Below are 13,532 nucleotides of genomic sequence, written 5' to 3'. Positions count from 1 at the left end.
TCAGTGTCCTTGAACTGCTCAGCCACAGACAGACAAAGAACAAGCTTTAACATTCTGTTTGACTGTCTCCTCTCTCTGTCGTGCCCCTTATCCAAAACACCCACGCCAGGCTGCGATGCTGCATGCAGGAAATCAGACCCTTGCTGCTGTCCGAGCCTGTGGTCACGTCCGTGGGGTGATTGTGCTGCGGTGGGATTCAAACATAATCTTGGCGTCTCAGCAGGTGTCTTTGAAGTGGCCTGCGTGCGGAGGCCATCTCACAGTGCTGTGAGGAGCGACGGGCTGCTGGGATGTGCTTTAGCATGGCTGCCTGTCTAACTGTGCCTGGCTTTGATGTCGTAAACAGAGCAGGCAGGGCTGGCTGGCAGGGAAGCGGGCAGGCAGGGAGGCAGAGAGGCAGGCAGGCAGGCAGGCGCGGTGAATGGGATCAGTGGCACTGCACTGGTCAAGCTCAAGCGAGCCAGCAGCTGCCTGTTTCACACCAAGAGGCAGTTAACACCACAGCTCATGTCAATAGATATTGACTGCCAGATTGGGAGTGCTTATAACTGTAGACCTTTTGTTTGATTGAGTCCCCTGTGTGAATTCAGTTTAAAGCATCCTTAGTGTCTGAAGTGTAGCTTTGGGGCCCCATGTCCAGTCACTCAAAGGGACTAATATTGACGAATGGTTTAAGTTACTTCATGGTGTATTTGATCTCTGTAGTTTCTCCTTGACCCTACTCTGAAAACGGTTCATGTTAGTGTGGAAATAACTACATGTTTAGAGTGATGTCTTTTCTCTTACGAGAAACTACAGAGCCTGCCTCAGCTGGTCCAGAGACAAACCCTTTTTACTGTTGAGTGCACTGAACATCCAGGGGCTTGTGCAGCGGTGGAGTGAGAGAGTGCTAGCTGGTGAGGCTGTGTGCACTCAGGGCCTTCCTGCTGCAGATAGGGCTTTGTGAGGCAGGGTTGTGTGAATGTATGCCCTGCCCAGCCTGGCACCCCTGTGTCTATACTCCCACTGCTTTCACCTGATGTGGCACAGCCTCAGTCAGGCCTGAGCGAACGCCCAGCCAGCTCCGCTTCTTCAGGAGAGATGAAGGCATCTAGCAGCTATGCTGTGGGGGTGGGGGAAGCAGCAGCCTAAGCCTGGAGCTATCAGAGGCTGGAGCTCAGAGCCAAAAGCCTGTGGGCTGCATAGGGTGGGTGGAAGCTTGGCTTAACTTGGCAAGACAACCATAGCCACAGCCCTGCACTGCCACCCAATGGCAGGGGCTTGTCACTGCAACCTTTAGTTCACCATAACCACAGCTAGTCATAATTACAGCACGCTTCAGTTGTTGTGAGTGCATGTCAGAACAAATTATGTAAGTAATGAGGCTGAAAATGCTAAAGGAGTCGAAACACACTGCACTGCTAATGCTCATGCAGAGAGAACACAAAAACAAACAATAGAGTGCACTCATACAGAGATAGACCTAAATGAAATAACAAGCTACTGTGCACAGTAAGGAAAAGATTAATTATAAATTAACCCTCTCAGTTAGGTTGTCAAAGCCCGCCTCCTGCCTGGATTTTGCTCTAATCCGGGCCGACGAGGTGCAGTGGCCTCTATTGTATGTGAGAATCACAAATCGCAGGAGGTGTTGTCTGGAGGAGAATTAATTGTGCATGTTCCTCCACTCTCTTTTGTTCATTTTGCTAAAATGTAGGCTAATTCCAAGTAAACATGGCTGGTCTTGTTGACTCCAGCAGCGCGAGGAGAACAGACAGAGATTCCTGAATGAATAGAGTGTGGCTCCCGGGTTAGTGGATTAGAGGCTCTGTGTTAAGGGCCTCTCCCGGGCATGCCTCAGGGACAAGGACATTATCCACATGGCACATTACAGGCTCCTAGGCAGCTGATTAAAATGGCAGGTATCTCTGGATTGAACTCCAACAAAAGTACTTCTGATGTGATCAAACTAGTTTAAAGGTTGGTTGTTAAGGTGCACAAGGGGTATTTGAAGATTCTTGTCTTTGGATGAGACCTGAGGCATTAGAGTCGGCAGTAAGGCATGTTAGAGCAGAGAGGCTGATGTAACACTTTGACATTGTGAATGTACCACCATTTTTCTAATTATTAGAATTTGTATTGCATCCTATTAAGACCAAAAAAAAAATTCCTTCCTTAATTGGTGTATGACTATGTTGCAATAGTTCCTCGTGTTCTGATTGGTTGGCTGCATGGCTGGTTGGAAAAAAACAGTACATCGTGAGAAAATATCCTGCGGTGATCTTTCCTCGTTTTGGATCAGATAGCAGTGTTTGTCTGGCACTGTAGAGCACTGTTGGGATGGCAGGACTGAGATGTTGAGATGTGGAGGAGGGCTACAAGATAGAGATCTCTGGAGGGAAGGTTGGGGGGATTGGAGGTGGAGAGGGATGCAGCATCAGTGGCTGCAGTGATAAAGCTGAGAGCAGTGGGACGAGCTGGGAGTTCTGTGTCTCTGATGTCTGTGTGTTCTGTCTGTTCTGTTATGTTGCCCTGTGGTCTGCTCCTGAAGAGAAGGCCAACGATGGATGAGGCCTGTCCTCTCTGTGCTTTTGTCCTCTATGGCGAGTGAAGCACAAGGCCTGTCAACAGTACAACACCACAGCCAAAGCTCAACTAAACCCTTTTTCTATAGCATATACAGAGGTGCACAAACAGTCAACTGGCAGCGCTTCATCCAGCGCAGTGGGCATGTTATGATTTTTTGTGGCCGCAGTAGATTTACTCCAGGGGGTTTTATGGTTTCGAAATATAAGAAGTCAAGTTTTCCAACAGGGAATACATCTCTGCTGGCTAAATGAGTCTTTGTCATTGCACAAGGCTACTATTAGTAGCACTGTGGTATATTAGGGTCTGTGGGTTTTTCTTATGTAAGTTGTGTTTAGGAAGCAAATTGACACACCATGTTTACATTGGCTGGCCTGTGAGGACTTAAAATGGCCTCCTTCCCTTCTCTAACTCTCTCTCTCTCACACACACACAACTGTATATTCAGCTAATGCTCTGTGGAAGTGAGGATTCAAAAGCCACTGGATGAGATGTTTTTAGAAGCACACTGCTCTTTCATGTACCAACATGGATCCATGGTGAGGATGTTGTACAGTGACTTGTGACAGCAAAATGTTGATTTTTTTTATTTCTTTTTATTCCCCTTTCTTCTCCACAGCTCAAATCGAAATAATTCCCTGCAAGATCTGTGGAGACAAATCATCAGGCATCCATTACGGCGTGATAACATGTGAAGGCTGTAAGGTAAGCGTCAGGAGACCCAACCGGTACGGGGAGACGTGTGCGTGTGTAATGTGAGGGACAGAAGAGCTGAGAGGGGAAAGACAGACAGAATTGAAGAAGTAAAGAAAGTTGCTTGCAAGGGGAAAAAAACATTTGAGAATGTTGCTGAAGTGTGATGATGATTTAGAGAGGGACTGCAAAGTGTAAACACACAGAGCGTGATCATTAAAGTGGTCAAGCACCACAGAGGACATCACAGAAAACCACAATTAGTAGGACAAAGCCATTCCTCGGCTTTGCTCTGCCTTTCCCTCCCAGGGACATGTCTTTTTGCTGTTTTTGCTTCTGCTGCAGCCTGCTCTTCTTGAAATAAAATGATCAAAAGGAGAGCGCTTTGAATTATAGCAGATTGTTGGCTGTTTGCTACAGAGTGTTGCTTCTATTGAAGCCACCTTTTGTACTGTTTCAAATGCACCAGCCATTCACAGTGAGGGGAATTTTGTGCTTAGAGTGTATTCTTGTCCCCATGCTTGTCACTAGGCACATCATTAGCATTCCTCAGCCAGCCTGCACCTTTGCTGTTTGCTCCTGTGTGTGTTAGCGTGCATGTGTGAGTGTCTGTGAAAGAGAGAGAGGGAGAGATTGAGAGGGACACAGAGAGGTTCCTCTCAGCTGCTCTTTCCAGCTCATCCAGGAGCTGGAAGGGACAAAACACTAAAGAATAAACTGCTGAAATCTATCTTTAATGATTGCTAATTAGTCCAAGCAGAGAGTCCTTTAATGATATGTGCGAGCACAAAAGTTTGGACCATAAATCATAGCATTATTAAGGAGTGCTGCTTGTCACTGGCAGTTTTAGTCTGTTTTCCATAATGGCTTCCATTATAAAGCAACTTGGCAGCTGTCAGCTGTTTTCTTGTAATTAAACAGCCAATGAGCAGCTAATTAAGACATATGTGTATGGAGCAGTAGAGTGGGGCATGTTAATGATGTGCTGGAATCAATTCATTAAGTCAAAGGATGAGGAATCCAGTCGGTGTGCATTCGCAATCCTTTAGCACTGCACATGCCAGTGCAGCGTTAATCAACACTAATAACCCTGCTGAAGAAAAATACCATCCACTGTTATCATTCCTACCCAAACACACCACCCTCATACTGAACACACTGCAGCACTCCTTAAATGCCAGAAATAACAACACAACAGCCAGAAAAATACAGTCACAGTTGTGTTGTTGTACATCAGTCTGGCAGTAATACACAATAAATTACTATCAATCAGAAATAGATTTTGGCAGTACAAAAACAAAATAAAGATAGAAGTTGATCCTTTAGTCCCAGAACACGTTTCTAGCTACAGAGGTTCTTGCTGTAACCCCAGGTGTTTCCATCTCCTGTGCAGGGCTTCTTCAGGAGGAGTCAGCAGAGTAATGCAGCTTACTCCTGCCCCCGTCAGAAGAACTGTTTGATCGACCGCACCAGCCGCAACCGCTGCCAGCACTGCCGGCTGCAGAAGTGCCTGGCAGTGGGCATGTCACGAGATGGTAAGAGCTTTATTGAAGAGATTGAACAGGTGGGTGGATGCAGCAGGGTGGTGTGGTGAGTATAGTGAGGGGTGAAGAGTCCAGGTTCAGGCCCCCAGCGTGGGAAAGGATCTTTTGGATCAATCAGATGAGTTAGGGTTTTATCGCAAATAACACTCCAGAAATGTTTATTTATAGGAACTATTCAGCAGCTAATTTTGGCTACCAGCTCAACTGGAGTTAGAGACAAAGAAAATGTGACAGGACATTTCCCAAGAAATACTAGACATAAACATGTTAGGATGTCTGCTCCTCCCCTATTTTATAGTATTTCTATTGCACGTGACTGCCTGTCTGTGGGCTTAATTTGTTGCTGCAATAGAAACGAGGTTTGATGAAATAGGTGCTTGTTGGAGGTTGTCATTAGTGCTGCTGCAGCTGAGATGCAATAATGGGAGCACACAGGTGGGGATGTGTGCAGGAGGGCTCCTGCTGTGCCAGGCTGGTCCAGACTAGACTGGGCTGAAGAGATTCTATCAGAATAAAGAAGAGCTGTGATTTTTTTTTCCAGGAATGCACACAGACGAGTAAAAAGACACATGCACAGACTTGCACATCTTCATGCACACAGGCATACATATTCATAAATGTGAAGCACATTAGCAACTTGTGTGCGGCTATGCAATACAAATTCTCACATGAACATACAGACACACACTCAGGACAGACGAAGGTGACTCTTACCTTCACTGAACACACCAGAGCCCATCTGCCCGCACTCTCCTCTGTGTCGCTCCACTCACTTTCCACTGTGCACAGACAAACACACACACACACACACACACACCGTGACTGGCTGACTTACTGCCAGGCCCCCAGAACGCTGGCCAAGGAGTCTCATTCACGGCAGCACTGTTTAGTCTGGAAACCTTGAAACAGGAGGCTGCAACTCAGCCTGTCTCATGTCTAAGTGAATATATTTATGATTTTAGTGAAGCATACTTTTTTTTGTACTCATGAGCAGGACGTGGATGTTACATGGATATGTACGCATGTGTTATTTTATTGTTTCACTCAGCCTCACACTTGTTTTGTCTTGATTATTACAGCAGTGAAATTTGGCCGCATGTCAAAGAAGCAGCGAGACAGCCTGTACGCTGAAGTCCAGAAGCACCGGCTGCAGCAGCAGCAACGCGATCACCAACAACAGCCTGGAGAGGCGGAGCCACTCACACCTAGCTACGGCCTCTCAGCCAATGGTCTCACAGAGCTCCACGATGACCTCAGCGGCTACATGGACGGTCACACACCTGATGGCAGCAAACCAGACTCGGCGGTCAGCAGCTTCTACCTGGACATCCAGCCATCTCCTGACCAGTCAGGATTGGACATCAACGGCATCAAGCCCGAGCCCATCTGCGATTTTGCTCCCGGCTCTGGCTTCTTCCCTTACTGCTCCTTCACCAATGGAGAAACCTCCCCCACCGTGTCTATGGCAGAATTAGGTAAGGAGCAGGAGAGAGAAGGAGAGGCAAAAGGAGAGACGGCAAAAATGGAGGAGGGGGGGAGAACAACTCAACCGTGGGGCAAACGACACAAAGGTTGCTTAAAATAGCAGGAGGTTGGAGACTCATCTCCAGCACTCATTAAAAGAACCTCTTTTTTGTAATTAGTTTCCATTAATTAGGGCCAATCAGGATCCAGCAGGGCAGGCGTCTGGGGAAATCATTTTTTTAGGCTCCCCTGTGCCTAGGAACTCCTTTTAACAGATGTGTTTTCAAAACCATTTAAATTTTTATACTCAATATTTCTCTCAGAGAAAATGTGACCTTTGTTTCAGTGAGTAACGTGGCGCCCCTCCTCCTTTCCATGCATTTGTGTCATAACTAGATTGGCTTTGCCTCAAACTTAAGCTATGAGCTTCCTGCAGGCAGTAGAAGGAAATGTCAACAAGCCTTTTCCCAGTCAAAAAAGCCCACGCGTATCCGCCTCTCCTCCTTCATGAAGGCTCAGTAAATAAATCTTCTTTTCCTGTGGCATATTTCATCACTGAGGTCTTCACTTTCACACAGCCTTGTACGTTACATTCAGATCTCAGCTGTGATCTTCTGGGTTTGTGACGATGTTTGTATTTCAGAGCACCTGGCCCAGAACATCTCTAAGTCACACATGGAGACATGTCAGTACCTGAGAGAGGAGCTGCAGCAGATGACCTGGCAGGCTTTCCTGCAGGAGGAGGTGGAGAGCTACCAGAACAAGGTATCTTCACCGCAACTGGTCCTGTGTGGGCCTCCGCAGCCGTTACAGTAATCAAAAGCATTGTTTTAAAGGAGATAACCCATTCTCTGTCCTATCTGTTCTTAGCCCCGGGAAGTCATGTGGCAGCTGTGTGCTATCAAAATAACAGAGGCCATTCAGTATGTGGTGGAGTTTGCCAAGCGCATCGACGGCTTCATGGAGCTGTGTCAGAACGATCAGATAGTGCTGCTGAAAGCAGGTATGACAGCCTGTCAACATGGCCTGCTGCCGTCAAACTCACCCACCACTACCACCCCACCCCCCTCTACTGGCATTGTCACAAGGGCGTAGCTGACCTGACTGCACAAAGCCCTCTTCTTCACACGCACAGACAGTGTCAGGGAGGGAAGACCCCACCCCGCCTGTTTCCCCTCTCTGTCTCTGTCTGTTTTCCTCTGTTCATTACATACACAGCATTAGATAAGTCATGTGAGCTCTGATAATACCTATCATGTCGACCGCCATTTTCCTCTCACCAGTGATGTCTATACAAGCTGCTCTTATAGAGATGCACTTATAGAACCCGATATGTGACTCTGCACTATATATATATCACCTATATTTGTGCACAGACACATACGTCAGTGAACAAACACCTCTCCTGGGTCTTTCCTTGGCTGTTTTTTTTTTCATATTAGCACAACCGAAATGAATAATGAAAGTCTGAGGTCCCTCGTCAAACATGACATTTTAAAACAGTAGCATCTCCCTTAGAGGCTGTAATGGCTTCTGTTACATTTTCTTGATCCTCTTATCCACTCCCACAGACTGGTACAAATTGTAAAATATAATAAATACATATCTAGCTTAATAAAGGTTGAATAAATAAGCACTGTCACCACTGAATGAAGCACCAGTTTTATCTGGAATGTCATTATGAAAGTATAGCCTTCTGCTGATGATATTTTCATCTGCAAAGGCAATTCCCCCACACAGACACACACCCCACCCCCCACCCCTGATAGCAAAATTCTTCATTTCAAAGTGGTTGTGTTACTCTTATTGTTGAAGATTACCACAAAGCACAATCATGTGTTTTGCGCCACTGACTGATGTGTAACTGTTAGGAGTAAAAAAAAACAAAGCTCAGATTCAGCATCTTGTTCCTGTCTGTCTCCACAGGCTCTTTGGAAGTTGTGTTTGTCAGAATGTGCCGTGCCTTTGACTCTCAAAACAACACAGTCTATTTTGATGGAAAATATGCTGGACCTGATGTGTTCAAGTCATTAGGTAAGTGGAGTGGGTGTGTGTGGGTACATGCACAAGTGTGTTTGTATGTGTTCCTTACAGTGTCTAACTCCTCTCCTTGGTGTAATAGCCAAAATTAGAGTCTGCTGTTCTGTTCTGCACGACGCCTAGAAGCAAACACTGAACACTCATCCCTTCCTCACCTGGCTTTGCTGTCTCTTCAGCGGTTATTTATGGTAGAACAGAGATGTTAGTGAGGCTCTGCTGCATATGGCTCCTGTAACTGTGGAATAAATAAAGCCAGACGGAGTGTCTTTAGGGAGAGTGCTATCAAAACTATCATTGATAGTCTGACATAAAACATCTCAGGCGAAAGCAAATAGCATTCGTGTTTGACTGCCATGGTATTGCCGTGGTGGAAAAGATTTTCCACCACGGATTTTTGTGTGTTTCCAACTACCTTCTGACAAAAAATATATATAAATGGGTCCCACAGTGTCAGTAGAAAATGCAGGATACTGTGTCTTAGTGTGAGGTTGCTATTCCCTATAACTCTGTTTGTGTTTGCATATGAGTGAGCATCTGTCCCAGTGTCCTGTTAGTTCTGTGCAGAGGGGTCCGCAGCGGGGGGAGGCAGAGTGATGGGCTTCCCAAGCCGCGGTGGCATCCGCCTGTCTCTCTCTCTCTATCTCCGATAATTGATTTAACTAAAAGCCTCAATAGTGACCTCATTTTGGCTTGCATAACACCACCCAACTGCCAAAAGTGACTCGTCTGGGAGGCAAAACTCAGTAAAAGCATTGCCTGTTCTGCTTAAGACGCTCCCATGTGCTGTCAGCATGCCGTTCTTTTTCATTCCTTCCCCTTCCTCTCCCCTCCCTGCGTGCCTCTCTCCCAATAAAGATCAAGAGTGAATGTTGTTCTTTGGTCTTCCACATCCTAAGCCCCCTCTCTCTGTCCTTTGCTGTGGCAGGCTGTGACGACTTGATCAGCTCCGTCTTCGAGTTTGGGAAAAACTTGTGTTCTATGCACCTGTCTGAGGATGAGATCGCCCTGTTCTCCGCCTTTGTGTTGATGTCTGCTGGTAGGTGTCATTCACAGTGCAGTGGAAAAAAATGCAGGCAATCATTCAGCACTACAATAAACACTGCGACTTTTTAAAAAAAAAAACTAATTTGTGATCATTCTCCCTGCAGATCGGTCTTGGCTCCAGGAGAAGGTGAAAGTGGAAAAACTCCAGCAAAAGATCCAACTGGCCCTCCAGCACGTCCTGCAGAAGAACCACAGAGAGGATGGTATACTCACAAAGGTACAGTGTGGCGCAGTACACTCTCCATCCATTATCCCTGAAAGGGCTGTCTGCTAAGCAAGCTCTGCTCTTGTAGCAGTGTAATCTCCCGCTGTTTAGGATCTTTATCCACAGGCCATAAACCATTTGTAGTGCATTAGATTAAATGAACACAGATTTCGGGGGGAAACATTCATAATGCGACATGAAATACCTTTTTATCAGTACAGAAGTGGCAATTTATCAATAGCGCCAGCTCCTTAATATAAAGTGTCAAGTTTTGCCTTTGCCTCGGCGCTTGTCTCAATATTTACAAGTCTCTTTGCCCCTGTGTGAGATGGAATACACTGTAGGGAGGAATGTTTTTCACTACCATTGCTCCATGTCCTTGCCTCCCTGTGAATCTAAACAGCCTGTCTCCTTTCTCTCCACAGTTGATATGCAAAGTGTCGACACTGCGAGCGCTGTGCAGTAGGCATACAGAGAAGCTTACGGCTTTCAAAGCAATATACCCAGACATTGTGCGTGCCCACTTCCCCCCCTTATACAAGGAGCTGTTTGGATCAGACTTTGAGCAGTCCATGCCCGTTGACGGGTAGCAGCCCTGCCAGGTGCCACTGTGCCCACCGTAGGGGAATGTGGAAGGAGGAATCTGAGACACTTTACTGGTGCCCTGCACAAACCAGAGCGGACAGATGGCACGCTGTTCAACTTCTTCTTTTACATTGGAGGGGAGGGCTTGGGGAGTTGATTGTCAAGGTTTACTCTATTGAATTTAGTTCTCTTTGGAAGTCATGTGGGACCCGATACCCCATGGGACATGAAGAGGAGATAGGAACAAATAATTTCTGTTCGGTTGAACTTGACCCTCTTATGCGCTTTTCTGATTCACTTCCTTCTCCATCCTTTTGTCACCAGTATTCATTGCACTAGCATGATTATGATTTATCTGTGCGTCTAAATTGTACCAACTAATGAGACACTTTAGTAAAAAAATGGCTTCATTTTGAAGACAACCACATCAGTATTATTTTCCAGATGACACTCCCAAAACAGCCACATTTAATATATTCACATTCTCTACCCCCAGCTCAAAATAAATACCTGACATAATGCAGCGCACATTTTGGTCAAGTTCAACCCTTTTTCTCTTGTGTTCGGCCGTATCTTTTGGACACAGTGCTCAGAATGAAAACTCGCAGCGACTTTGAGGGAGGTTCCGCTGGCATAGTGATGCAAAATCGGCACCTCTCTACGGACAATCGTTTAAAAAGACAAAAAAAGAAACCTAGAATTCTGGTAATTCTAATGAAAACGCAATGATTTTAGCTGTCAAAGACTCCATCCACCATTGTTGCATAGTGAAATCATGTAAGGCCATCTGCTATTAATCCTTCTCTGGAAGGGTGCCCTGGAGAAGCACAGGGCACCAACACAATGAAAAGGGTCCATTCCACCTGTTTTATAATGTACTACAGGGTATATGGTCATAAGTACTTACTATACAGAAAAAAAGTAATGTTTATAGAATCTATTTTAAATAACATGTATGATATTAGTAGTTAGACCATTCTTAATTGTTGAATTGATAAGGCACTTTTATTTACACCTTTCTTTAATTTAAGACTTGTATATTTACCTAGTGATGTGTTGCATGTGCACAAGAAATACAAGTTGAAATCATGGTCACAGAGGTTAGTCCTGAGAGCTGCAGATGATACTGGTCTGGAAGTATACAGGGAAGTTTGTTAGGATGGCTAACGTGGCTGCTGGTCAGTGAACAAGGAAGGCGATGGGTGAGAAGGCAGGTTAAAGTCACCTCAGTGTTTCCTCCACTCTGATCCTAGCTCTCGGCAAGCGCACGCACACACAACCTAAGAAAACCTATGGTGAAACAGCTCCAGCACACTTAACACAATGTTTTTTAATTCTACTGTGGTGTAATGAAGGCGACAGGAAAAGAAAAAAAAATGAAACATTATCCCAGACAGGGTATAGCCATGTGGTTGGACCTGAAAAAAAACACACACACTGTAATCCAATTGTCCCACCTAGTGGAAGATAATGATACAACAAGCACAGCTTAACAACAGAGATCCAGGATCTAACCTAAAAGCACATTCAAGAAAAAATCTTTTTTTAACTCTTTTTCTGTGTTGTTTAAAGATTGACTTTATCTGCCTTCTCACCACAGCCACAGCCTAGCAACGCCACAACAGGACACAGAAGAAACAGCGAAGGGAAAGTGAATATTCAAAGCCTTGTCTGGTTGTAAAGCTTCTATTTTTGTAACTTGTTTTGGTTAATAAACTCATGAAAGAGAGAAGGAGGGAGAGAAAAAGATGTCAGGTAGCACTTAACTATATTCCTGCAATAATTAGAGTAGCTGTTGTTTGTATGATTAGGGGAGAAACATAAAAATGGTAGGACAAGTGCTATTTTCAGAATGCTTTGTTGTTGTGCTTCTGTTTTTGTTGAGTGTGTCTTTCTTGTCAGTGTGGTAGTAAAAGTGGTAGAAAAAAAAGAAAAGAGAAAAAAACCCCTGGATGTGCCAAACAGTAGTCGTTGCTTCCGCTTTTCCAGTCTACTCCTCGTCTATAATGTAGAATGGATTCCTAAGACATTCCAGCAATCTCAGTAGCGGCTTATAGAAATGTCTTTTAAAAAGCAAAAAAGAGCAAAAAAAAACACAAAAAAACACAAAAAAATGAAAAAGTGACATCCCTTTAGAAACCCAACAAAAGCATGTTAACACATCTGTCACCAACTGTAACATAGAATCCAGTTGTTTGTCTTTTGTTTTTCTGTTTGCACACTATCATTCCTCTGCCGTGCAATTTGCACAAGGCGTTAATACCTTGTGCTGTCACCCCTCAGGGAAGAGTTTCTTTTTGTGCTCTCTGTTTTGAGGACACTTTTTTTGTTTGTGTTCGTTAGGTTTAGTTTATCTTTTCTTTTTCTTTTGTGTTCAGGGATGTTTCATTAGAAGTGGTGGAAATTAAGATTTGAAAATTCATCACTGAGTTTTTTACATTACTGACGTCTATACGGGGCCTCTAGCCAAGTCAAGTAGGAACAAAAAAAAAGCATCAGTTTTGTTAGTACACAGCATATTTCTCTGTCATGCATACACACAAAAAAAACCACAAATTTTGGTTTGAAATGGTGTCATCAGGGTCTTTACAAATAATAACCCTCTTTGTTAGAAAACCAAATATTCTTATGCAATACTAAAATCTGTTGTGTTGGGTAGATAATGCTGTACCTGAGTAATAATCTCTGTTTTTGATCCAATGCTATTTTGGATATGCACAAGCCCTCTACGACTCGTAAACCTCAGTCTCAAAAAAAAAAGAAAAAAACCCAGTCTGGAACACTGCTAGACAATCCAGGTTTTAGAGAGGCCCGGTGGCCCCGACAAGAGCAGCAAAGAGGATGAGGTGTGAACGCTCAGGGAGGTAACAGGTCAGACCGAAGAGGAAGTAGCAGCAGCTTGCTTAAAATCTCTGTAAAGCACTCAATTGATGAAAGGAGCTTGGCTCAACTGTTTTTTTTGTTTGTTTTTTTGGGATAGCACACTGAACATGTGCAGCACTTTTTCTTTGGTTTTGTTAGGATGTTTTGATTTTGTCACACATACGGTCACATATCATACGGTCAGCTGAGGTCTACCAACCAAAAGGGTTCTTTCTCTCACACAGTAGAACTGTGCTCAGTTTTGTTGTCATTGAATAAGTTGAGTGGCTTGTAATGTGCTCTACAATATATGACAAGCAATATGCCTTGTGTTACAATTACGGGTCTCTACAGTGCAGTCATCATCCTTTTCAATTGACAACCCTTATATGTGTTTATGACAAGAAGTAATAAAGCCCCATCACTCTTCTTTTTTTTCACCTTTTTATATGTACTTTTATTGTTGCAATAGTGGCAGGATCGCAGAAAATCTAAACAAACCGTGTGTCTAACTACAAACTGCGCCTTCA

At 44.6% G+C, this 13,532-nt stretch overlaps 1 protein-coding gene across 2 annotated transcripts in view; it reads left to right on the top strand.

Moving 5' to 3' along the window:
* Window positions 1-11,881, top strand: part of roraa (RAR-related orphan receptor A, paralog a) — a 155,472-nt gene extending 143,591 nt beyond the window's left edge. For both annotated transcript variants that reach the window (XM_028430555.1, XM_028430556.1), the window contains 9 exons: window positions 3,185-3,270; window positions 4,652-4,793; window positions 5,882-6,277; window positions 6,910-7,031; window positions 7,137-7,269; window positions 8,193-8,300; window positions 9,232-9,342; window positions 9,455-9,567; window positions 9,981-11,881. In XM_028430555.1, the coding sequence (XP_028286356.1) occupies window positions 3,185-3,270; window positions 4,652-4,793; window positions 5,882-6,277; window positions 6,910-7,031; window positions 7,137-7,269; window positions 8,193-8,300; window positions 9,232-9,342; window positions 9,455-9,567; window positions 9,981-10,145 (1,376 nt within the window). In that variant the 3' untranslated portion in view covers window positions 10,146-11,881. The remainder of the gene's footprint in view (window positions 1-3,184; window positions 3,271-4,651; window positions 4,794-5,881; window positions 6,278-6,909; window positions 7,032-7,136; window positions 7,270-8,192; window positions 8,301-9,231; window positions 9,343-9,454; window positions 9,568-9,980) is intronic.
* The last annotated feature ends 1,651 nt before the right edge of the window (window positions 11,882-13,532 follow it).

Source organism: Parambassis ranga, chromosome 19 (genome assembly GCF_900634625.1).
Source record: "Parambassis ranga chromosome 19, fParRan2.1, whole genome shotgun sequence".
Taxonomy (NCBI): Eukaryota; Metazoa; Chordata; class Actinopteri; family Ambassidae; genus Parambassis; species Parambassis ranga.
The sequence above is the reverse complement of the archived record's forward strand: the minus strand, read 5'-3'. Positions and strand labels throughout refer to the sequence as shown.